This window comes from Paramormyrops kingsleyae, chromosome 6 (assembly GCF_048594095.1).
Source record: "Paramormyrops kingsleyae isolate MSU_618 chromosome 6, PKINGS_0.4, whole genome shotgun sequence".
NCBI lineage: Eukaryota > Metazoa > Chordata > Actinopteri > Osteoglossiformes > Mormyridae > Paramormyrops > Paramormyrops kingsleyae.
In genome coordinates, this window is record NC_132802.1 from 25,957,530 (window position 1) to 25,984,290 (window position 26,761).

General features: G+C 43.2%; 3 protein-coding genes across 5 annotated transcripts; 1 reads left to right on the top strand and 2 right to left on the bottom strand.

The window, feature by feature from the left end:
• Positions 1–279: 279 nt before the first annotated feature.
• Positions 280–12,585, bottom strand: LOC111857354 (elongation factor 1-alpha 2). Its single transcript, XM_023838117.2, has 8 exons — positions 12,483–12,585; positions 10,910–11,102; positions 8,157–8,336; positions 6,232–6,528; positions 5,672–5,822; positions 4,137–4,393; positions 2,037–2,271; positions 280–637 (listed from the first exon to the last, which is right to left on the bottom strand). The coding sequence occupies exons 2-8, from the start codon at positions 11,051–11,053 to the stop codon at positions 510–512; spliced, it is 1,392 nt and encodes a 463-aa protein (XP_023693885.1). The 5' UTR covers positions 11,054–11,102; positions 12,483–12,585; the 3' UTR covers positions 280–509.
• Positions 10,106–21,360, top strand: mrgbp (MRG/MORF4L binding protein). Of its 3 annotated transcripts, none has more exons than XM_072712933.1 (7): positions 10,106–10,174; positions 16,396–16,547; positions 17,040–17,161; positions 17,277–17,358; positions 17,473–17,551; positions 17,709–17,746; positions 18,948–21,360. In XM_072712933.1, the coding sequence occupies exons 2-7, from the start codon at positions 16,412–16,414 to the stop codon at positions 19,139–19,141; spliced, it is 651 nt and encodes a 216-aa protein (XP_072569034.1). In that variant the 5' UTR covers positions 10,106–10,174; positions 16,396–16,411; the 3' UTR covers positions 19,142–21,360. The 3 variants fall into 3 exon arrangements, with proteins under 3 accessions (XP_072569034.1, XP_023693886.1, XP_023693887.1); XM_023838119.2 differs by having other exon boundaries at positions 10,111–10,174; positions 17,473–17,547; positions 17,710–17,746; XM_023838118.2 differs by lacking the exon at positions 17,709–17,746 and having other exon boundaries at positions 10,108–10,174; positions 17,473–17,547.
• Positions 21,361–22,881: 1,521 nt separating this feature from the next.
• Positions 22,882–24,120, bottom strand: LOC111857356 (DNA-binding protein inhibitor ID-1-like). The gene is made up of 2 exons (XM_023838121.2): positions 23,540–24,120; positions 22,882–23,392 (listed from the first exon to the last, which is right to left on the bottom strand). The coding sequence occupies exons 1-2, from the start codon at positions 23,906–23,908 to the stop codon at positions 23,357–23,359; spliced, it is 405 nt and encodes a 134-aa protein (XP_023693889.2). The 5' UTR covers positions 23,909–24,120; the 3' UTR covers positions 22,882–23,356.
• Positions 24,121–26,761: the final 2,641 nt, after the last annotated feature.

Below are 26,761 nucleotides of genomic sequence, written 5' to 3' on the forward strand. Positions count from 1 at the left end.
TCTTGCCATCCAAGGTGTTCGTTGCGATGTGCTCCATACTCACTTGGGCCCTGTACTGGATAAGGATGGATCTATGAACCGGGGTGTTGTGTTTATATGTGGATGATGTATTCCCCCTACTGGCCAACTGTAGGTACTGCTGCATATTTTAAAAAGTGGATTGCATATGGTCATTTCAAACAAGAGCACTAAGGTTGGAAATAGGAATTTATTTGCCTTTGATTACTAATCTCTGTTGATTACTAACCTCTAGCTGAAATAATAGCACACCAGTTGGAGTAGCAGTTGTACCAGTTTAATGGCAAAGGTCACTATTTAATTTACAAATGTTGGAACATGCTTTATCTCTTACTGGACTTCGATTGCACCTTAGTCAGTAGCATCCAGTCGTTGACAAGTAGTGTGTTACAAGCACATGTGTGGGCATGCCCAGTGCAGGGTGGCGCTGTAGTTCAGTTGGGGGGCTGGAGAGCCCAAGCCAAGGTGTTCAGATTGTGGTGCAGCTCAATTCACTTGCCGGCCTTCTGAGCCTTTTGGGCCGACTTGGTCACCTTGCCAGCACTGCCCGTCTTCTTCTCGACATTCTTAATGACTCCCACAGCAACCGTCTGCCGCATGTCCCTGACAGCGAAACGACCTGCCACACAAACACACACACACACACACACGTATGTACGTATGCACAAACACACACTCAGGCACAGAGAAAGAGGTGAGAATGGCTTGTTTCCTGCCACGTTAGATAGATAGATAGATAGATAGATAGATAGATAGATAGATAGATGATAGAGGAAACAATATTGGCATACAGACATGACAAACTAGAAAACACAACAAAATAAAAAACAGTTAAAAATTGACAATTGATGCGGAGCTGCTTAGTTTTGCTAAATCCTCAAATATTCAAAAAAGACACAAAAAGTTAAAAGCATTTTTTGTCTTCACCTACACTAAGGTTTCTTATTGTAGTTGTATTATTTATCAATTTGCTATTTTTATTCTTTTTCCAGGACTATGGAAAGCCTTTCAGATTTAAAATGTATTTGTGTATACAGTTTTTACTGTAAATGCTTTTTATTTACTGCAGGTTTTTTTTTAAGTTTTGCTGCAGTAGTTCAGTAGCTAAACTCCTTCTGTTTCATTTTAGAGAGCAATCATAACAGCCATTATACCTTCATCCCCCAAACTTCAGCTCAACGTAAATAACAGATGAGCTATTTTTAAAAGTGAAGAGGGGGGCTATTCACAGCATTATCATCATTTTAATTAAAGGTCTTTTGAGAAGTTTAAATACTGCACTGCTCACTGTTAGACATTAAGTACTATATGTCTGTAAAAATATAATTGCATGGGAAAGTGCGAAAGACACTGGGAACCTTGTTAGCAAACATATTGTGTCTGGTGCTGTCAGCCCATAAATTTAAGAAAATTACACAGTTGAAAGAAACCTGTAATTTTAGGAACAATAAACTGGCACAGACACTTGAAATTAATTAACAAATGATCTTTTTTAACAAGCTGTGGAGGTGTAGTGTAATTTAAATCAGATGTTGTTACAGAGCGGCATGACTGTAAATTACCATCAGTGAGTAAGCACCATTTTATTTCTTCTGTTTGTCTGGTGCTGAAACAGCTGCAGTCAGAGCACAGTGAAGCTGATGTAATCCATCCATGAATCTGTCTTCCTGACTACTTATCCAGTACAAGGTTGTGGCACAGGGCAGGGGGCACAGGGGGCATTATGCCAGTCCACACATGGGCACACATGAACAGAGCCACACTCAATACTGTATTTGAGAGATGTCAGTTCACCAGTGCCACATGATTTTGGACTGTGGCTGGAAAGCAGAATCCCTAATGAGATCTCATATAAACATGGGGAGAATATCCAATCTGAACTGATCCAGAGTCTGTGCAGGAACTAGGCCTCCAGCTGACTAAGCTGCAATGTGAATGCTGTGTGCCAGGAGATGCCCAGTCTGTGTGGCCCTGTTTGGAGCGGAGGACCTCAGCTGAGCAGGGGGGCGAGGACTCACCTAAGGGCGGGTACTTGGAGAAGCTCTCTACGCACATGGGCTTGCCGGGCACCATATCCACGATGGCAGCGTCCCCCGACTTGAGCGTCTTGGGGTTGTCCTCCAGCTTTTTGCCAGAGCGGCGGTCGATCTTTTCCTTGAGCTCAGCGAACTTGCAGGCGATGTGGGCCGTGTGGCAGTCGATGACTGGGGAGTAACCCACGCTGATTTGTCCCGGATGGTTTAGGATGATCACCTGTGACAGGAACATTAGAAACAGCAGGTTGTGGTCATGGGGGGGGGGGGGGGGTTAGGGTTGCTGGCACTGACAGGAGCCCTGGAGCCCTTTGGCCTGCATCCTGGTTAACCTCAGAGGAAACCAGGGATGGACTGGGATTAAATTTCAGCCCTGGGCCCAGTACTTAAAAAAAGTTGAATCTGGATAAGAATAATCCCGATTTGGAAATCCCATGTTGTGTCACCCAGGACTAGGTAATCCATTCAAAAGCAACATTGGCTTGGATCACTCTGCTCCAGATACAATCTTTTCCAGATTACCAATTTTCAATTCCTTTTACACAGTCAAACCCCTCATCTCACCCAGAACAAATAAACACAAATATACATTTCTCACAAATATTTTGAACATGTGATTTAAATCATAAAATGGTTAAATGTCCAATAGTTAACAATAATAAGGCACGTAACCGTTAGAAATGACTCCTACATGATATTGTGTGTTCAGCATCTGTAATGAGATCTTCTCTCCCATTTGTATTTTCCGCTGCGTATGTATGACTCTGATTCTCTGTATTGTTTGGTGTACTTGTTAGAATTACATTACATAGACAATAGGTCACTTTTAGATAGATCTTTTTCTTTTTTACTGGTCTCTCGCAATGCTACAGTACGTCTAAATCGTTAATAAGACCTGGAGTATATATTGCCCATTTTAAGGACATTAGTATATAATAAGCACTGTGTATTTATGTAGGATTCTTTTGAATTTTAATGGCTGTCTGACATTTGTACTGATCGAATAAATATTTTTTCATGAAATCTTTTTTACTGTCTAGTACATTCCTATGTGGTAATTTTACTGTGATTCCTTACCAGGAATAGTACACGATAGAACAGTAACGTAAGAGGCATGCAAGAGCATTGCGCTCCAAAAGACTCAAATTTTCTGACTAATCACTTCAAGGGTGTGCAACTACATAATATTACACAGTGATAAACTGCCTTGCAGCCTCTGAGATGAATCAATCAGACACAGTGGGAGTGTGTCAGTCACTAAGTTAAACTGACTAAACACATGATACCAATCCATAGTGCTTTTTGCTGTGTGATGTATACAGCAGGGTTATTACTGTTAACTAAAACAAAAAACAACTATGAATATTGCTTCTGAAATTAACTTAAGTAAAATTAAACACAAACAAATACTTTCTGTTACTATTTTGTTCTTTTGTTCTTTTTGTGTTTGTTGTTTTTTTTTTGTTTACCTACATCTTTTTTCACTGGTCTCTCACAATGTTACAGTACTTCTAAATCCTTAATAAGATCTGGAATATATAATGCCCATTTTACGGGTGTTAGTACACAATATACACTGTGTATTCATGTGTACCACTTTCAGTCCATCCCTAGAAATAAAATTGCAAAAACTTAAACTGAAACTAAACTATAAATAGACACACTCAAAAAAACAATTTTTATATTATCCACTTCTGGATTCCTCACTGTACATTCATTCTCCAAACACTTATCCTGAGGATGTAGCACAGGGCATAAGGACGCCACTGAAATTATATATTTAGATATCGTGTATAAAATGTTCAAAGGGCAGAAGGAAAAATGGTTATATCTCTGAACCAATCAATCTGCTGTAGATGAGGTGGGTGCAAGCAACTAGAGGAGGTGGGACCAAGACATCTGATTGGTTGGTCCAGCTTCCTCTACAATCCGATTGGTTATCTCTCTGAACCAATCATTTTTCCTTCTGCCCTCAGAACATTTTTGTGTAAGTAAAACTCAGGTAAGATGATGTCATCTTGGTTGGCTTGTGTTTTTATGGCGCTGGGTGGGAGGCTTCAAAGGCCTGTGTCAGCACACACTGACCTGAGCCGTGAAGCCAGAGGCCTCCTGGGGAGGGTCTGACCTGCTGTCTCCACACACATTCCCCCGCCGAATGTCTTTCACGGATACATTCTTCACGTTGAAGCCGACGTTGTCGCCCGGAAGAGCTTCGCTGAGAGCCTCATGGTGCATCTCCACCGACTTCACCTCAGTGGTGATATTTACTGGGGCAAAGGTGACGACCATGCTGGGCCGGAGGATCCCCGTCTCCACACGCCCTACGGGCACCGTTCCGATTCCTTTGGGTGAAAATAGAACAGGGACATCAGAAGAAATAATGGGCAAGATGCGCTTCCATATTGCAGCCTTTGTCCGTTGCTAAAAGTACTCAAATGTGAGCAGGGGCGTTGCTAGAGATTTTGGGCCCCATGAAAGCATATCATATTAGGCCCCCCAGTCCAAACCAATCCAGTTATTTTCCTAATTTTTTAGGGCCCCTGTCACTCAGGGGCCCTTGGAATCGTCCTAGCTTTCCTCCCCCTTACGGCGCCCCTGAATGTGAGTAAAGGAAATCCGAGTTTCTCATGTAAGCATTTATTTGAATATTTTTTATCTGCAAGGGTGTCGTCTACAGACATTTATATGTGCATGTGAAAATCTTGGAGCTGATTTTCACCATGTGCGTAGAGCAAAATACAAGCAATCCCCAGATTAAGAACATCAGACTTACGGACAGCTTCTACTTACGAGAAGACTGCAATAAAGCCTATTATATAAAAAGTTTGATTATTAACGAATGCACTCTACTTTTTGATGTTCGTGAAAACATTGCATGGCTTCAGCGGTTCGTTGGCTTGAGGTACAGAACAATACTGTGGGTAGTTACTTTTATGTAAGAATTTCTTGTGTTACTGGTATCTTGTTGGATGCTTGAGTTCCCAGTCCTCTTCCTTGGGGGGCACCTGAGCCGTTCCCTGTATTTTAGCATTTCACCACCAGCTCAATTAATTAATAAACCATAATTAGTGACTTAACTTCATGACATATTGGCTACCCAAAAAAGGGTACCAGAGTTAAGTGATCAGTGTTGATACACCACAGTGAAATGTGTCCTTTGCATTTAACCCATATGTGACATAGCAGGAGGCAGCTAATTCAGCACCCAGGGAGCAGTACCTTGCTGGTTGGGGATTCAAACCTACAATCTTTCAATTACAGGTGCACTTCCCTAACCATTAAGCCACCACTGCCCACCAATTCCCAGTGGATGAGTTTGACAAATACATGAATATATTGAGTGATTATGGCAAACACTGGGGTGACTTCAGAAGAAATGGCAAACCTGACACACAAGCAATACAAACATCACTTTCTTTGGCTGCCTAAGACAGAGTGCTGTAGTTACTCGCAGTAATCTGAGTCTTTTATCTGGATCAGAATGTTGCACCTGATCTTCTGTATGTATGACAGTGTTGGTCCTAAAATATTATAGACAGTCTGGATAATATTAGTATAAGACATTCTAACTGTCTATGTATTGTCATATGATTATGTGTGTTTGTGGCTGTGGGCTCCACCTCCGATCTTGTAGACGTCCTGCAGTGGCAGGCGCAGGGGCTTGTCTGTGGGCCGTGTTGGTGGCATGATGGTGTCCAGAGCCTCAAGCAGGCTCACCCCGCTGGCATGATGCTCTTTCCGTTCCAGCTTCCATCCCTTAAACCACGGCATCTGCGGAGAGCCGTGCTCAATACTGTGCTTGCCGCAAAATGCCCGAGGGCAGAACTGTGATTCTGACACCACTGCCAAATGGATGGAAGAGCAAATTCTGTATTGTTCAAATCCTGAAGCGTTTTTACCCTTGAGAAAGTTTATTAAAATGCTTCATCTACCTCCTTAAGCTTCTACATTTGGGGAATGTATATATGATAATGAATGATGAGCAGCATTTAACTAATGCGAGTGCAAGAGAGGTAATGATGTGGGCAATACAATTTCTGTCGTCTCAGTGGATATGGGGGCCATACGCAGGTGAAACGCTGCTTCAGCATATTTGGTCTTCTGTGTAAAGCAATCATGCTTCAGCAAAGCATGGAGGGCAGCAGCGAAGTTCACAGCGGGGTGGTTGTAAACTACTTACATTGGGGGAGGGCTCCAACATGTTGTCGCCATGCCAACCAGAGATGGGCACGAAGGGCACGCAGGAGGGGTTGTACCCGATCTTCTTGATGTAGGCGCTGACCTCCTTCACGATCTCGTCGTAGCGCTTCTCACTGTAGGGTGGCTCAGTGGAGTCCATCTTGTTGACCCCGACGATGAGCTGCTTGACGCCTAGCGTGTAGGCTAGCAGGGCGTGCTCCCTCGTCTGGCCGTTCTTGGAGATCCCCGCCTCGAACTCGCCGACTCCAGCGGCCACAATCAGCACAGCGCAGTCTGCCTGTCCAGCGAGCAAGGGGGGGGGGGGTATGGGACATAAATATGCAGCGATTTACTGTCATGTCCGTGAGGGCTGTACCAAATATATACCTGGGGACCACTGTCACTCAAAAGCTCCCCTCTATCCCTCTATAATCTTCCTAAGACGTGAACACATTATGGAATATAAGTTGTTAGATTCTACCTAGATGTTTTGAACTAAGACCGATAACCCAGTTCTGGGCTGGGTCCATTTGTTCTTCTTGGTACCTTTCATGGGACTTTCGAAGGATTACAATTTCCCTGGCCTCTCCCCACAGACCTGTATGCCAAAGGGTGCTGTACTAGAATGTTCCATACACAAGACTGTCAGTGTGTTTTAAATATTGGGGGGACAGTGACAAACCTATTAAGTTACTCAGCGAGTCAAATTCATCCTCTCAAATTACCCTGTGTGACCTATGTACATCTATGTATAGGCTGCCAGTCTTTTTAAATAGTGACTGTATTCATAGGTCTGTGGATAGTTGAAGGATACAAAGCTTTCACTAAGCTAAAGTCACAGTCCTTGTAGGGACTTCCTGCTCATTCCTGCTTCACAGGTGGCACTGCACCTGACAGCCACCTCTCGCCTTGCAGCTGCTGAGCCCACAAGATGGGCCGTGTAGCATGACCTCAGATTAGAACTGCTGTTCACTGGGATTAAGAGGAATCAGTCAAGGTGGTTCCCGCATCCTGTTAGGGCACCACCTGGTCATCTCCCAAGGGAGCTGTTATGGGCACTTAGCACTGGAAAGAGGCTTCGGGGAAGACCCAGGACTCGCCTGAGGGATTTTATCTACCAGCTGGCTGGAGAATGTCTAGAGATCCCCAGAATGAGACAGTCTACAACTTTTGACAGACGTCTGGTCTGCACTGACAGGAGAAGTAGTGTGAGGATGAACATGAAATTCTGTGTAACTAGGGTCATGGTTGGAACCATGGCTCAACACCATCATGAATTCTGATGGACAGTTTGTTCAAAATGCAAATTATTTGTACCACTGACATGGCTTTTAAAAACATAGCCCACATAGTTTTTTTCCAATCAAAATATTTTACCACGGACATGATTTTCCATGTATGGACAGGTCAGCAACCCCTGGGTGGAACATAATGCTAGTTAGATCAGTGCTTCCCAACCCGGTCCTCAGGGACCCAGAGTCAGTCCACGTTTTTGCTCCCTCTCATTTCCCCACCGGGAGCAAAAACGTGGACTGTCTGCAGGTCCCCGTGAACCAGACTGGAAAACACTGAGTTAGAGAATACCAAAGACTTATTGATAAGGGTCAGAACAGCAGGTCTATGCTGAACACAGTTCTGATACACTATGATAGTATTGCGTTATACATACAGTATATATGCCCGATTGTCTCGTACTAACTCATTTGTACTGTGTGTCCACCACATCTCTTTGTAAATACTGCATGTTCTTTTTCAGCATGCATTCAAAGGTCTCTCTGTCTCATATATCACTAAATCGTATGGGTCCTCCAGTAGGTCTCACGGTCAGAAATACCAAAAGAATCTCCATGTGCATGTGAAGGACATGACAAAATAAAGCTGATTGTAATGTGGTGATCTCATGGGGTAATAGACTCCCTCTCATACCTGGGAGGTCCCAGTGATCATGTTCTTGATGAAGTCTCTGTGCCCCGGTGCGTCGATGATGGTGATGTAGTACTTGGTTGTCTCAAACTTCCAGAGGGAGATATCGATGGTGATCCCCCGCTCCCTCTCCGCCTTCAGCTTGTCCAGGACCCAGGCGTACTTGAAGGAGCCTTTACCCATCTGCAGCAAGGAACAGATGAGTAGAAGATGTTGGTCAACTAACTGAACCTAAGGTGTGGCTACAAAACACATTAAAGTTCTTGGTAAGGGAATGTTATATTTGCTCATAAGAAAATATCGGTAATGTTTTACTTGAAGGTATCATCTATGAATTATAGGTACCTTCATAATGCATTATAACGGTCAGTATAAGAACTAATAAAGCATTACATCATCTTCAATTGAAAGCCATAAGGCATTATGGTGCTGATTATAATACTTCATAAACTCCAATGAAGCTCTCATCTATAATGCACTATAGATACCTTCATAATGCACTATAATGGCATTAAGGATAATGACATAAGCATTAAGGATGCTTTGTACTGCATTATGAAGGTATCTATAGCGCATTAGAGATGAGAGCTTCATAAAGCATTCATAATGCATAATAATCATGGCTATAATGTGTTATGCCTATTTATAAATATTTATTGCCATGCTTATAATGCATTATTACATGCTACAAATGTTTTCATTTATTCTTATAGACATGACATTCACAGAAAGTGTTACCAAAATATCATTAGATATGTCAATCATTAGAACAATGCTGAAGCTAATCTGACACCCTAAGCATAAAAGTGTTTCAACTACAGGGTGATAGTATCATATCTGTCCAGTTTCATACAAACACAGATGCACAGAGGTATATAGCAAAAGAGGAGCAGCTGAGGAACTGGGCTCGTGCACAAAGGCTCTCCACTTGATTTATACTTTATTGGTTAAGCAGATGCTTTATAGCCAAAGAAATGTACAATTGAGAAAGCAGCACCAGCCGTTCCCTGGAGCAACTGGGGGTTAAAGGCCTTGAATAAGGCCCCACCTGTGAAATCACTCTGCTGACCATGGGATCTGAACCGGCGACCTTCCGACCAAAGGAACAGTGTGCCGACTCACTCAGCCACGCACCGCCCCCGCACGCGAAGTACGTGGCAAATAAAGCTGCTTCTGAGGTCTCCACAGCATGATGTTTAAACTGACCGATTTCAGTACAAATACAGCTTCTCAAAACCACAAGTTTATAGCTGACATCACATCAACGGGTCACTGGAGCACTTTAACAAGATTAAAAAAAAAAACAAATGGACTGAATAGTGTACTAAAACATGCATAAGATGTCAGGAAGATCGTTAGCGGGTCAAAAAATAATCATTAAAAAGTGCGGCTGCATGAAAGTGACTGACGGCCCCAAGGTAACGCTGGCAGCATTAATGAAGTTCTCTGTGCTCTAAAGCTCAGTGCCCTGACATTGATTGGCAGCACACTGCTAATCTTTAATGACCGAGGCCCCTCTGTCGGCTTGGAAAGACTCCACTCTAACCACCTCTGTAACCTCTGCTTGAAGGCCCATTGCTCAGCAGTATGACCATGAGCTTACATAGTCTTAAGCCGTCTATAAGCATAGCAGTCCATAATAGCTGATATGGTGAGGAGTAGTATGGGCCCATGCATTCATTGTAGTTTAATCACAATATGCAAAGTCTTCTTGCACAAGCGTGTACTTGGGACACTTGGAAAGTAGTGTAGAACGGTGGTGTAACGTACAGTGAGTAAAAAAACGATGCTTAGGAAGCTTAATGAATGACTTCAATAAGACATCAACCTTTACAGACTGTCTAAGGACTCATTTAAACTGTAAGCCAAATGGGATAAATGGATTTGCTTTATAAATGGGTCTCAATGGAGACGGAGGCTTCTAACATTCAGTGGGTTTCATCAATGGAGAGGAGCACAGCATTTGCAGTTGTACACCCCATTGTGATGCTGGTCATTCTGTGTTCCATGGTGATGCGATCGTAAGTGAATCTTTATTAGTATAGTGTGCCTGGACAAAATTGCAACACACAAATGTGTGACCTATTTAGAAAACTGCAGATTGAATGTTGGTTAAAAACAAACAAGTAATAACATCTATCACATTATTTTCAAAAGTTACCAGATGTTATTATAGAACATAACATATGGCTTGTGAATCAAAGTGAGTTTGACCCCGAAAGACTTAGGGTATAATCACTTTAGTGTGTCTGAGTACTGGTAGTCTATTCTAAACGAGCCCAGAATGTATATTCAAATCAGTGTCAAAAAAGGAAAGGATGGTGGATAGGGCTGCAGATCCCTGTGATGTTTCTCTGTATCTGACCTCAGCCATGACTCCCTTTGAATGGTAATCTTCTCGATTCTGAATCTAAAAGCTTTTTGTTATTTTAAGTACTACCTGTTAAGGGCACTCAACCAGGACATGGAGCCTGCCTCCAATGTCAGTAATCTGATAATGTGAATTTTCCACCTTTTTGGCAGACCATCTCGTTCTAAGGGATCCATCCAGCACTGTGTGGTTTATGTGGGGGCAGCTTCTGAATTTCTAGGAGGATTCTAGCTCAAAACTGAACTCAGATCAGAAGCATGTAGGTTTCAGTACAACCTTCAATTTGCTTTTCTCCCTTTAGTTGACCTGGGGAAACGATGACGCAGACATATTACTACTGTCGGCTCATGAGCCATACTGATTAAGGTGTGAAAGGCAGACCTACCTCAGCAGCTTCCTTCTCAAACTTTTCGATGGTCCTCTTGTCGATGCCACCACATTTATAGATCAGGTGCCCAGTGGTGGTAGATTTCCCAGAGTCCACATGGCCTATGACCACAATGTTGATGTGGATCTTCTCCTTCCCCATTGTCTGACGCCGGGGACAGGCCAAGGGGGGACGGAGCGTAACCAAACCTCTAAGGCCCAGAATAGAGAAGAAGGCGAACACAGCCACCAGAATCAACAGGATATTTGCATTACACAGATGTCGTATTTTAAGGCTGGGTGACTTTGAAATGAACATGGGTAAATCTCTTGATCAGATTACTGTAAATGCAGTGATACATTGTCAATGTCCCATTCTAATGCTCTCTGCTGAAAGAAAGAAAATAATTTGCTACCTATCCAGAGGATAAATAAACTTTCAGATCTTTCCAATCCAATGCTAGCTTCCATAATATTGGTATAGTGAACCAAGACTGTAATCAACACTCTTCATAAAGTATATGAAACGTTAAGCAGCAAACATTAACAAAATGCCTTTTAGATCTTGATGAAATGTCTATATTATTGTACACACTAGGTAGTGTACATTACATATGCCACCACAGTGCTGGGACGACTGAACCAGGAAACAAATGATAAAACTAGCTTGTTTTTGACCTTACTAAAAAGTTAAGAAAAATGAAGAAAAGAAAAAAAAAAAAAGTTAATGACATTGTAGCCTGATATCTCATAAATTATCCAAAACAAAAGAGAAAAGTTATATGACGTTGTATATAAGAATCAGTGTGGTAATAAGCTTTTCAGTGTTTTGTTGATATTACCATCAAAACTGTAAATGCATCATTTTGCTAATGACCTCTGTCCTTATTTAAACTATTAACATTGTAAAAGGGAATTTAAGAATGATAAACAGGGATCAAGCTATACAATTTATTTATTTAATGAGATTCACGTGATTAATATAGTGTTATACACATTTTTAATTAATTGTTTAAATATATAAATACATAAACGTATTATAACAAAGTAATTAGATGCACCTTTAACATATTATTACAATGAGGAGCATATGATGGCAAAACATTGCACTGTATCCGTTTTCAGATTTTAAGGATGCCAAAGCATATGGGTGTCGGTTTAATCCAAGCCACAGATCTGTACATTCATTGTTATGTATACCCTGTTATAATGAAACAATAATGCTTATGTCCAACCTGCAGCTGCCCCTGCTAGCATGTAAACAACACGCTGACCTGCAAAGCCTGAAGCTTATGCACAAAGAAAGTTTAACAAGAAACAGAAGATTCTTCACCTATAAACAGCAGAAAAATCATATATTCCTTCGACATTTTATGCTGGTTAGTGATGCCTCCAAAGCAAGTTTAATGTCTAAATTGTGCTACCAAAGCTGGCAATTTCAAAATCAGCTGACTGCCAATCAGCATTCATAGGTAACAGACAAAGCTATAAAACACTAACGAAATAGTGACTGTGCTTCAGAAAAACCCACAACCTCACACCTTATTTAAAAGGGCTTATAATCACTAGCAGATACACATATTGCCTCTTACCTGTGGCTGCAACCTCAGACAGCACAGACTATTCGATGTGACCCAGGCAGTTTTATGTTTCTTGGAGGGGGTGAGGGTATTGGTTCCGCTGCGCAATGCGGTCACCCCCCCCCACCTCACCCCCTCCGGTATACAGCAATGCGGTAGCAGGGATGGAAAGGCAAACACTGCAGTGAGACAACCGCAGCAACACCGAGTGGATTAGTGAAGGGAGGAGAGAGAGAGAGAGAGAGAGAGAGAAGGAAGGAGGGAGAGAGCAAGAAGAAATGAGAAATTTGTGAGTGACGGAAGAGGAATAGAAGGGCAGAGAATCGTCAGAAAAAGCCGTGTCACTGTTCAAGTGACGACAACATGTGACAAAGCAGCCAGAAATACAAGGTGACCTATTCTAAGAGCCATGACACCATCGGGCACTCTGTTTGCAGAGGGCTACCCTGATTGGCCAGAGAAGATAACAGCAGCACCAGTAGGATGCTCACGGGATGCCCCTAATCCGTACGCTGATGATGCAGAATGAATCATGCCAGTTCAAAAAGAGGCCAAATTCATCACACCATTGCTGCAGTGTTACTATGTTACAAGTGTACTCTGTTATCATAGGATGTATTTTAAAACAGAAATATATGTATAAAGTATGGATGAGCACATCAGTTCCTGAGTGCAGAGATCACTAGTTTTTCACCTTCTCCACAAAGATGGTTGCAATGTTGCCTCGAAAACTTGAGATTCTCTTCTACGCTTCCTGAGCTCACACACAGAGCACCTGCTCACAAAAACAGACCCTTTGTGAGACAAGAATCCCAGAAGCCCACAGCATTCATGAACATTTAAAAGTTAAAACGGAATCAGTTTAAGCATTTCCAATAAGGTAAAATGTGCTTTATTGATCCCAGGGGGAAACTTGTTTAGATGCAGCAGAAAAGGAATATAATGTGTGCAACATACCCAAACAGGCAAATAAGCCAGAAGGGGCATTTGTACTCTGACATTGTAGAAGTGCCGTACTGTATATTTTAAAAAGGAAATGCTGTCCTGGCGTCTTACGGCTGGGGGAGGGCCTGCGTGTCGGGACGTGCCAACAGACAGAAAGGATCCCCAGTAGAGGCCATGGTAGCAGGAGGAATGATCCAGCGGCTGTAGGGGCTCCATGAGAGCGCCCCACGGAGGACATGGGAAGAATTGTTAATTATAGCACTGATGCGTACTATCTTGACGATAGTATGCGATTTGCTTGTGGGTCCCGTGGTGAGACTCTGGTGAAGCACCACAGACCATCAGAATTCGGACCCGCTGACTATTATTTAGATTGCTTTGCAGTGTCTATGAACTAATGGTTCTATGAACTGATCCAAGCTGGTCGAGTCCCATGTTTGATGCTGGTTGTTTGTACATAAGAATCATTAATGAGCCTCCGGGAGCGGGGGAGCGGGGGGGGGGGGGGGGGGGAAGGGGGGGGGCAGGGTCAGTGGCACCATGGCACTGGGCTTCCAGATCAGATTGTTCTGCATGAGAAGATACCGTTAGCCCAGCAGGACACCACGTAGGAAAGCAGGCTGGCCACTATGGAGTGGTAAAATATCTTCAATGTCCTGCTGCATACATCAAGAGATCTGGGCTTCCTCAGAAGGAAGAGTCTACTCTGACCTTTCTACTACAGCACTGCGGTGTTCTCCACCCAGTCTACTCTGGCCTTTCTACTACAGCACTGCGGTGTTCTCCACCCAGTCTACTCTGGCCTTTCTACTACAGCACTACGGTGTTCTCCACCCAGTCTACTCTGGCCTTTCTACTACAGCACTGCGGTGTTCTCCACCCAGTCTACTCTGGCCTTTCTACTACAGCACTGCGGTGTTCTCCACCCAGTCTAGACTGATTTTCAAGGGACCCTCAGGTACTTGTAAGAATATACTGATAGTGACTGGTCTCTGGGGCTCATTGGCACACTGAAAATTAAAAAAAAAAATTTATTGTATTTTATATTCAGTATTGTCACAGTTCTGCAATTGGATCTAGTTATTGAATTGCGTGCTAACGTTTATATATGAATAGTAATTATTTTTAAATATTTTCATTCCCATATTTTGTAATCTTGTTATGCCTGTATCAGTATCAATAATATGAGTCCATATAATACTTGTCTGTGCGCTGACATGGACTGGCATCCCATTCAGGATGTACCCCTTCCCTGTGCCCTGTGATACACTGGCATCCCATTCAGGATGTACCCCTTCCCTGTGCCCTGTGATACACTGACATCCCATTCAGGATGTACCCCTTCCCTGTGCCCTGTGATACACTGGCATCCCATTCAGGATGTACCCCAGCCCTGTGCCCTGTGATACACTGGCATCCCATTCAGGATGTACCCCAGCCCTGTGCCCTGTGATGGACTGGCGTCCCATTCAGGATGTACCCCAGCCCTGTGCCCTGTGATGGACTGGCGTCCCATTCAGGATGTACCCCAGCCCTGTGCCCTGTGATACACTGGCATCCCTTTCAGGATGTACCCCTTCCCTGTGCCCTGTGATACACTGGCATCCCATTCAGGATGTACCCCAGCACTGCGCCCTGTGATGGACTGGCATCCCTTTCAGGATGTACCCCTTCCCTGTGCCCTGTGATACACTGGCATCCCATTCAGGATATACCCCAGCCTTGCGCCCTGTGATACACTGGCATCCCATTCAGGATGTACCCCTTCCCTGTGCCCTGTGATACACTGGCATCCCATTCAGGATGTACCCCAGCCCTGTGCCCTGTGATGGACTGGCGTCCCATTCAGGATGTACCCCAGCCCTGTGCTCTTCCTTGCTTTATGGGATTTCAGTCCTGCTTCTAGGAGTCTGACACAAACTATCCTAGTAGTGCACCTCACACTTGTATTTAATGTTTCCCATTCCTTTCGAAGGTGACTAGATGTCATCCTACGATTCATGAGAAACTGTCAGATAAGTTAACAGCCATCTCTGCCATTTAGTCACTCCTGCCCTTCACCTGGCTGGTTTCTGGTCGTTCCCAGTGTCTCTTGCTTCACCTTATTCTTGTGTGCTGCTGTCTTAGAAACTTTGAACCTGGGAGCAGCCTGCCGCTCAGGGTAGCCTCCTGCCAGCAGAACCAGGATTAAACCAGGATTTAAAAATGCAGATTTGTTCAAAAATGCAGAGTGACCTCTTAGTTATTTCCATCGCTGTTTGTCTGAAATACAGCATGCTTGTTCTTTAACCAAAACACATAGGGGTAGGGCCCACTGAAAATATAGACCTGTGCTACAGCTAGTTGTTAGAGGCAACAAATTACAAAAGCACAAGGCAATCCCTGGGCACATAGTCAGGCCATCGCAGGGCACACACACTTACACACAAAGGGGAGTCTGGAGAAGCCAGGCTTTCTGATCCACATGATCCTCTGCCGAGAGCTACTGTAAGAGCACTGGGATGAAAGGGACTGTGGCAGTGGAATTCAAACTTAAATACAATAAAATAATTTCAGTTTTTTTGTGCTGTAAATGGTTGAGCTTGTTGCAATTGTGTCCAGTTTTATAGCATTCATTTTGCAATTTTACAGTATTTTAGTGTAATATCAACAGGAAATTTTAAACCATAGATACTATAGGCAGTATTCTTAGATTCTGATACGGTGATGTTTTTCTGTGAATGAGCTATTGTTCTGGCTGTGTCTGAAATACATTGTATAGCTCTTGCTCATTTATTGGAAGCTGAGCTGTACTTATGCCCCTGTGACTCCTTGAATGTATGCTGTATGCTTGTACTGTGCCATTAGTCTCCTACATAAATGTTAATGTGAATAACGTTAGTGACCGTACGGAAGGTTAATGCAGCAGCACGGCGCTTGGCGTCCGCTTGACGGCGCTGTTTCCCGTTGTTTGTCTCCTCTATTCTTCTTCTCTGGTTAGTTCGTGGGATTGAAACATGGGGGAAGCTGAAGCAGCGCAACCGGACGATAAACACGTAGATTCAGGGGTCTGTCCTGGTGAAGACCCGGTAATATGGAGCCAAGAAGTGGAGGTGTGTCTCTTCCACGCCATGCTGGGCCACAAGCCCGTCGGTAAGGTTATTTTTTTGATGGATTTTTTTATCGGTTATGGCCGATGTTTGCTGGCTGGCCCGTTACAACAAAGCGCCCGGATGACCGGATGATGCCGAGTCCTATGGCCACTTGGAGGTTTTAAAGTATCGATAACTGACCCATTCTGCTTAGTTTGAGTCACTCTTTGGCTGTTTGGTTATGTTAGAATGAAGCCGATCGTCTCTCTCATGTTGGCTGTTTACATGGGAAGGACGACTGAGCCATTGTGACAGCGACCGCAGCCCAGACATGCGCGGTGTCATCAAGCGTCTCACATCGCCAGCTACACATGAGACATAAAATCACGGATGTGTCATTTAACAGCTGTTTGGAATTGCGGGAATACTGTGACATGTGGTTTATAAGCTCTGTGTGTATTATATCTCACATGCATTATGTGACAGAGGTTCATTGAAATAAACGTTTCTGAACCAGGATAATTATAACATGATGTTGTTTTTGCCCTTTTAGGAGTAAATCGTCACTTCCATATGATATGTATTCGGGATAAATTTAGCCAGAACATTGGAAGACAGGTGTCATCAAAAGTCATTTGGGACCATCTGGGAACAATGTACGACATGCAGGCTCTGGTGTGTGTCCCCACTTTGACTTTTCCATTTCCGTCTCGATTTGAAGTGCAGCACTCAGCATGCGAAACAGCACGTCTCCTTATATCTGTGTCGTGCCATTCTTATATTGCTGCAGCATGAATCCGAAATCTTGCCATTTCCCAACTCTGAAAGGAGTTTTGTTCTACCAGAGGAGATCATACAAGAAGTGAAAGAAGGTAAGTAAATAAATAAATAGATAGTACTGTGACCTTTCCATATGCATTCTCTTTTTTTGATCAATGGGACTGGTTCTGCTTAGGTAAAAGTCAACCACTTTTGTCACTCCACAGGTAAGCTGGTGGCAGACGATGAAGTCAAGGAAGAGACGAAGGAGGAGAGGGAGCCACCATCGGCACACGAAGAAGGTCCTCGCTCGCCTCATACGTTTCCTCCATCGATGTGTATACATTCTCTTCCTTTCCTCGTTTTAAAGTGCCTGTATTTACTGCTGCTGTGCAGCTCATTGGCACGCTGATCTGACACCAACCAGTGTCCCTCACTCTGGTCGTTTATGTCTCATTTTTAAGGTCTGGGTCCCAGTTTGGCTGGCCAGGAGTTTGAGAGGTATGGACAGAAGAGCACATTCACTCTGTTCCAAAACTCCAACATGAGCCCAGTACAGACCAGCTCAAAAGGCCCCTTTTAAGTGACTGTGGCACAGACAGTGTGTGTTACCCCCTCCCTTTCTCCCCCATCCTTAGCTAAACACGACTGTCGGATGTGTATTTTTTGTGTTTCTGGGGAGCGGGGAGGGGGGGGGGGACGGGGACTGTGAGGAGCATGGCATGCCCAGTCAGAGATGTTGTACGTCACTCCCCTTGGCGGGTCAGCGGCGGGTCCAGGACAACAGGTGCGGCCGCTGCTTTTCGAGGCGGTGCCAGTAGGGGGCGCTGCTTAGCAGCAGCTCGTGCCGGGCCGCCTTGTCCTGCTCCATCCCCACCTGCTTGCCTTCCCTCTGAATGCAGCATTGCGTGTCGCTTCTTAGACTCACAAGCGTTGCTTATTTGCTGTCCACTGTGCACAGAATTACTAATCTGGTCTGATGCACTTTTCAGTGTCCATCACTGCGCATCTCATAGATAACTGCCATGATCGGTGACCCCCCCCCCCCCTTCATCTCACCCCTGAATTTGAATTGGCTGCACGCACCCAGCCGCTGACCCCCTATGAGCAGAAACACTCAAGTAATTCTAGTAGTGAGGAACCAGGAAGTGTCCCTGGGTCGCTTCATCTCGTGTGGTTTTTGGCTCCCTTTGACTTTCGTGTTGCACTTGTCCTAATTGTTTCTTCATCGGCCCGAACTCGCAGCGGAGGAGTTTTCAGCCGCGTTTTCGATTCACAGGTGTCTGTTTCCCATGGGGAGTGTAGATCATCACCCGAGTGACTAATCGGCTCACCCTGTACATTTTAATTTCCTGGAAACGGGTGCTCTTACTGGTATCGGTTGTGTAAGATGAACTCAAAATGTAACTTCTAATAAACCATTAAAGATGCTTTCATAGACTGTAACACTTCAATCACATACGAAAAAGCAATGGAAGGGTGGGGGAGAGACCTCTCTGCTTTCTAGTCTGGTCTTGGCTGCAGTGTAATCTTGATGTCTTTGGCTCTTTGAAGCACTTTAAACAAATGTGCATCCCTGTAATCACTGGACGTGCCTGTGATGTCTCTTAGCTCACAGGAAGTGAGCGTGACATCCCTTCCTTTAGTTTCTGTCAGCCAGTCGATTTGCACCCTCTTGACCTGCCTGGTCTGTCCCTTGCAGGCAGCAACTCGTCGGTGAAGATGAGCGAGAAGGCCAGCCACAGAGACAAGGAGAGAGACAGAGAGAAGGCTTCCGGTGACATCTCGGCCAAGGATGCGGCAGACAAGCGGAAGAGGAACCGGGCCACTGAGAAGGTGCTCAGTTCCAACAGCAACCCCTCCAGTCCCGGAGGAGCCAAGCGGCGCAGAACGTAGCCAGCGGGGGGCAGCCTGGAGCTAGTGGCACTACTGGCCACAAAGAGGCAGGCAGAAGATCTGTGAGGCTAGGAGGGGCAGCAAGGCCGACGGCATGCGGAGAGGCGAAGAACCATGGGAAGGATGGTGACGTTGCGCAGGATGCGCACGGGCGTCTTGAGAATTAGGTCGCAGGGATTTCAGGCCCTTGGAGATGATGTGTCCACTGATGTATGTGAAGCCCACTGGCCTTAGACTGAGATTCAGTGCACAAGTAGAGTTGGTCAAATTTTATATAGAACTGAGGTTTTATATAGAATTTTTTGCAGGATACAGTATGAGCCCCTTGCTGTGTTCATGTGGGCTTTTGTAGAAAATAAGTGAGATGGCCGAATAAATGAGTTAATTGCTCACCATGTGCCCTCTGCACACCTCAGTGGAAAGGGTTTGAATATTCTCACTGTTGCCCCCTTAGGATAATTTCAAGAAATGTGAACGTAAATTTCAGTGAACGCCTGTCTTTACCAAACTGAAAGATGGTTGGAGAATGTGAAGTAAGGAGGTTTTGATACCACAGTAATGATGGAGAAATCTGTAATGTCAACAAGACAATTAGTTATGCCTTCCATATCACTCATAAACATACAATCTTCTTTCAGCCTTGGAACAAAGACACTACTAGAGATTTAATCTATTCGTTAGTGATGTTACGTCTTTTGTTTTGACAGATCCCTTTGTGTTTTTTACCCATGCGAAGTTTCAATGTGTTAAGGAAAATGGAAATGCACGTCGATGGCCTGTTTAATATTAATGCTGATACGTGTCTCGTGTTCCTTTGTGATGGTGAACTTGACTGGTTTTAACCAGAAGCCAGACCTTGTGTTATGTTGCGTACCTGATGTTTCACTGTGGTTAGTGTGCAGTGTGCACTTTAGATGAACTACATTTAAAAATAAAAAAAATCCCCAGTTCTAGTGCCTGTTATATACGGGGGGAGGGCAGAGTAATACTTTCTTAGTAACGGCATCATTATTGTAAAGGTGAGTCATGTTGGTTTGTATGTCAATTAGTGGTATGTGGCAGCTTTAAAAGAAGTCTGGCAACGAGGCAGATAGTTTGTGTATCACTCACAAAAACTGACATTTTTTGATGTGTGAAGGGAAAGAGTTTTGAAAAGTGTGACAGCATATATAAAATATGGACCAATATGGAATGTATTGGAAAAAAAGGAACAGCAGTCAGGTCACCAAATGAGACAGACAGATTCTCAGTTGAATAGCTGCAGAACTCCACAGAAGTGAGGCATTAAAAGTTACCACAGACCTAAATCAGCACCTCTATGTCCTGGTCTCAATAGAAACCAAATGTGAGCTTCAACAAAGACAGTATTTCTGGTTTGGCTGCCATTTGGAAAACGCACATACTGTAGAAGCCAGGCTGGTGCAAAGAGCTCAAACCCTGCAGTCCTGAAGAATAGAAAAGGGTAATATGGTCTGAGGAGTCATCACTCACCCTTTTTCCTGCTGTCTGGACACGTCTACGTTTGGAAAAAGTCAAAGGATGACTTGGACCTACGATGTTTCTTGGTAGGGGCAGCAATTTTGTGGAGACAATTTGGCCTGATCCTCCATGCTGATGCATGATTGTACACAGGCCAAGGTATATGAGGCCATTCTACGTACAAGTACACTGCACGGCGTAAACACACTCCCTCATGTTCCCATATATACTGCTTACAGAGGTGTCATGAACGCCATTTTGAAGTATAATGCCTCACATGGCTACCCCTATAACCAGATGTGAATATCATGGGATTATGGGAAACGTTATGGGAATGTTAGGGTTGTGTATGGCTCTGTAGGTGGGGAAACTGTGATCAGGAGTTGCCTGGTTGGAATTCTGTCACCTGGGCAGTGCTGTGTTGTCTTACACAGGCATGTGTTGTGCTTCTGGATGTGAACAGAGTTTTTTTTTAATGTTATCTAAAACCTGAACGAAAATATTATTCATAACCTGAAACATGGATATGTTTATATTCATGACTTATTTCGCAAGAGTTTGTGGAATTCATTGGACCGTTATAAAGCAGTGTAATTTTTCTTTCTCCATTGCCTGTGAATATTTGATAACAGTCATTGCTCCCCACCTCAAATTATTAATCATTTTTTGTACATTTCCTTTCTTTTAATGCTTCTGTAGCCAATAAAGTATTTTTTATTTTGGTACTAGAGATGAAATACCTAGGTTCCAGAATTGTGATTCATGTCTATATGGTACAGCGCCTAGTATGCGGTTTTAGGTTGAAAATAAAATTAGGAAAAACCATCTATAGGCAATCATCAGTATACCGATAAATATCAACAGTTTTGGTTGGCTTGTTGGGACCTTTATCCCGAATGCTAATTAATTACATACATTACCACTGGAGGGCGCAAGACGTATATATGTATTTAAGGACAATTTAATTAAACAGAACGAATTTGTACTTCCTCGTCAATTAAGAAAATATAGCAGGTGTCAGTGTTTAATCATGAAAAATAAACACGTGTTATAATTGTTGTTATTGTAATAGTAATGTATCCTGAACAAGTATACTTTGGCGTTCTGGATGTTCCCAATGTCAGCGATAGCCTCCTGCCCAGAACAATTCAGTGGATGTTAAATTTATACATTGTTATAATTTCAACAAAGTAACGTAAATATGAGATAGCCTTGCAATTTTGCTCAAACTTTCAGATGCTGCATACCAAAAAAAGGCTTTCTTCCAGTAGTACTGCAGAAACGCTATTTGGTATTTTAAACGACTACACGTGTACATGTGTGTCAGCATAATTTGATAAGTCTGTTTCGGGAACTGTTAAAACCAAAGACATGATGAATACGAGTATAATTAACCGTTTCAAAGGTTAGACAAATAAGTGTAAAAGTAGTAATAATAGGTGATTCAGGAACCATCTTGCGGGAGCGTGAGGGTTAAACCATTCGCTGTAAGTAACAGCAGTTCATTGTAAGATTTATTTTTTCCCCCTGGTGCAATGTTGTTCCAATTCCCCTGCAGTGCGATGCACAGCTGCAGCGCTAATGTTTTAAAGCAGAGCCAGTGTGTGATTGTATTTGTGTGATAGCATTATGCCAAGGGCAGGGAAGGGCAGGCGGGCCCAGACTGAGCGGCGCCTATCCACACCTGGGGAAGTTCAGGTTAAATAGCTCCACATTCCTGAGCGCACAGCTGATTGAAACATTAACAAACAGTAATCCGTGAGCCAAGCTGCAGATGGGCCAGGACTGTAGCCAAGAAGTTGACTCTGTGTGTGTGCGCGCACGCGCACGCGCCTGCCTTTGTTTCTCTATATAATATTGTACATACACATGTGTGTGTGTGTGTGTGTGTGTGGTAGTAGTAGGCCTACTTCATATTTGACGGATTTCTTGAAGCATACAAAACTCAGATTAGGAGACAAGACTGCAGTGGGCTATATTCGAAGAGGGATGTTATCGTAATTATCTAAATTAGATCTGCTTAGAATATTCGTAAACAATGTACTTGTCGGTACTTATTGACTACGTGAATACAGTACGTTATTTATTTGACAGATTACAGCTTTGTTAATGATGGCTGGATGTGAGCTGTCCGGATTAGAATGGTTTGCGATGCGAGATTGTACGTAGATTGTGTAAACAATGTGGTATTAAGGTAAATAATCACAGGCGTCCTGCTGAGATTTACTGCGCCTCAGAAATAACCGCAACACAAAGATGGATCATTTCAAAATATTTCGTTTTAATAAAAACACCATTTACGTACATTTTAATAAAAACATCTTCACATCTTAAAGCATTGTAATATACAATACAGATTAACTCAGCAATCTGAGAAGTTGTCATTTTTTACAAAATATAAAATCTCATCTACGCGTAAATTTAGCAAAAAGTACAAAAAAAGTGAAGGGAGGGGGGGGAAGGAGCAAGTCTTTTTTGTTGAGTCCATTCTAAGCAGCGGGTCGGGATGCTGCCCTCATCTCCCCTGGACTCCGTGCCCCTCCGTCTGGACCATGAAGTTCTTCCGAACAACGACTTTGTTATGCACAGTTCCTCTTCACTTTCAGTTCATACGGGGATTTTTTGGGACATCATGGGAATGTTCTGCAGTTCCCCTTTTTATTCAAGGGAGCCGTTTCGACCATATTGTTAATATAGCTGGTTTTACGCGCATCACGGTGGTTTCCAGCTTTCAAATCAGCGGCACAGAATTCTGTCGTCGGTGCATCCATTCTGTAAAGGAAGGCAGAAGGCAAGTTGTAGTCAATAAATGATCACTTTCAGTAATTACTCTGCCCTAGTTATACGACAGCTTGCAAATTGGATAAACCAGTAAACCTTCAATTCTGACAGCAGTTATTAAAGCATTTTGACAATTACCTCGACAGAGACGCTCTTCAGCTCTGCGTTTAGGGTTGTCAGTGGAGTGCGGCTGAGGGTTGATCCATTGCTAGGTTGTTGACGGCTCATCTCCGGCGAGTCGAGCTCTACCTGGAGGTCCCAGATGTAATAAATGACGTGCTGCAGGATCTCCATCTTGCTGGCTTTCTTGTTAGGTGGCAGAGTAGGCACGAGTTCCTTCAGCTTGCTGTAGCAGCTGTTCATGTCGTGAAGAAATACGTTCATCTGCTCGTCCAGAAGCGGGATTTTGCATTTAGAGATGGCAAGGCTCTGGTCGGACAGGCACCGCACGACGTCCTCGCTGCCAACCTTGTTCTTCAGTGCGCAGGTAGATCCGATAACTTTCATCTTGGCGTTATACTGATCTTGGAACAAGAAGCTGAGGCAGCAAATTGAAGTTGCAGAAGCAAACGCTGACGACGATTCGATGAATAAGCGCAGGGTTACTTCTCTGCAGCTGGCAGTCAAAAAAAAGTTTACACACTGCGGTTGTTTTTCCTGCTGAGATCCGAATTTAACAGCTTTTTGAAACTTTGACAGTTTGGATTAGTACGGGCTTTCCACTCACTATTTATGCTTCGCGAAGATTTCGGGGCGTAACCCAAGGAGGTAGCTTCTGCCTGCGCGGACCAATTACATTTTCTGATCTACACGCGGGGCGGGAACATTAGTCTTCTCTCAACCAATAGAAAAAGCGAGTTTGGTTATCAGAATTTACAATCTGTTTAGGGATGGTGTTACAAATGGAAACAAATGTGTTTTTTTATGGATGACATGTGGGAACTCGGCTGTCCGTCGCTTGGGGACAGTGCAGGTGTCTATCCTGCCTAGATATGGGCGACAGGCAAATTCGAAGGAATTTTGTAATTATCCTGGATGTATAGTTATTTACGTTTAACTGCATTATAATTCATGTCATTGTGTAACCTAAACACATACAGTAACACTATATTTTTATATTAAAATAAAACATGTCTCACATGTTTTATTTTGTGATTACTTCACATAAATATTCCTTTAGCATTATAAAGCCACAAAAAAAAAAACTCTTGAAATTTAATATTAAACATTGCGTTAGCATTTCATTTTAATTTATAAAAATATTATAAATAGATAACATTATAATATATTTATTCATTTGTTAAACGAGTATCCATATGTACTGCTGTGTGAATTCATACACCTAAAAAATATCAGATTATAGGTTTCTACGGCTCTAGAACGCTGGAGCTTATCTTACTTTCCCTATGTCATATTTGTTTTTTTAACGACCCAGCTTTCCCGCCCTCTCCCCATATTAAACAGATTACAGCTACGGGCTTTACGAATTCTTCCACATGCTTTCATTGTGTATTTAGCGTTCTGTATGCGCAGAAATCGCAGCGCTCTGGTCTGAATCTTGCTCAGATTGTCCAAACAAGCCAACGCAGACAGGCAGGCGCCAGTTCTGTGACGTCACCCATTCATACGACTCCTGACGCCTGTCAGCCTGGCGCCGCGCGGGCGGTCTCCATGGAGACCACAAACAACAGGCTTGCACTCCCCCATTCACCTGCGCAGCGAAAACCCTGAGAACAAAATGGCTGTAGAAATCGTTATTCATTTATCACGTAAAACCACTCTTAGAAGAGATTACCGCCCCGCACACCTGCAAACTGCTATTGTCGCCAGCTTGCTCGATCAGCTTCCAAAGGGAAAAAAAATGAAAGAAACAGAGAGCTTTGAATTGCAGTGATAGTTCCTGTATGCCACCAAATCCGAGTTTTCTTTTTCAGACTAAATTCCTTTACTTTCCTCCCACAGATAATGAGTTTGATTAACTGAACCCTGCAAAGCCTAAGTTAAGTTGCTGGCTACATTCTCACACATAAAGCCAGTTAATACGATGTTTTTATGGCTATGAAATAAACGTGAATTTGTATGCTGTATATGTAAAATAATGGTGATTATAACATATACACATTTGTAGGTTTATAACAATAATATTTATGTACTAATTATCTTAATATATGCTTGCAGGTTTATTAGTTAAATTAATCTGTGCTTCCAGATGAAACGTTTTCACATAAAAATTCCGATATTGTACATTTACAAATATATTCGTGTTAGTTTTTTTGCAAAGTAGGCTGCGCCGTTCATTCGAAAATTTTAGTTAAAAATTTTTATATATAATATTTGCTAGTTATTTACCGTTATTTTAATCACATTTTTTTAAGTTTACCAGAAAATTATTTTGAAAATTCTGTGGCAATACATTGGTTGCAGAAACCTTTACATGTGCAATTGATTTAAACCTAAATATAAGATATGCATTTGTATATTTAAAAAATCCTCCAAATGATAAATAGTACACAATTAATATTATGGTATTGTTATTGCTGCACAAATAAACATTCTGTATGAACGCTTTGCTATCTCTTGCATTTGTCTTGCCCTCTCACTTTCCCTCTCTTACTGGTAGTGTGACACTTTGTCTCTGTTAGCTGCATACTTTTTAACATCCTGCTGTCTCGCTGTCCGCTGTCTCGGGTCATGGCTGAGGGAGCCAGGGGCGCGCGAACAATGGGGCCGCAGAGCAAGGATTGTGGGAGAAATCTAGGCTGGAGCCACTCTGTCTGGGGCTCCCCTTTGCTCTCTCATCCAGCTTTTGTTCAACTGCAAAAGCTATCAGCAGTTCCTACTGACACCAACAATAACTGCACACAGCTGGGCTCTTTTAATCTTGTTTACAGCACATCAAGGCGAAGGGGGAAAGAGGAGGGGAAAAGAGGAGAAAAGAGGAGAAAAGTGAAACATATTAGCTCCTGATTTTAACTGACAGAGGGGAGAAGCTTCCTACGGACACCGGATTTTACAGTGGTTAATTAGAAAAGGTTTGTCCTATAGGTGGTGGGTTTTAAATGAGCAATTAACTGACGTGTATAAATATCTTTGTGTTCTGTCTTTAGCTCTGCGGCCGTTAGCTTTGGCCCCCAGCCGTGTGCTTATCAAGGGCCATTGGAAGTAAAGTTTAACTTTTGTTGCCGATGTTAATCCCCAGCTGCCAAATACCAACAGTCACAAACACTAACTCAGGGATGACGGGGAACTTGCAAAGATCTGTTCCACAGCAGATTCCACCAGCGCCGCGCCTTTTCCTGTTTCATGGAGACTTTTCCTTTTTAGAAAGAGGAAGTCTGTCACCAAGTACGCCCTCTTTAT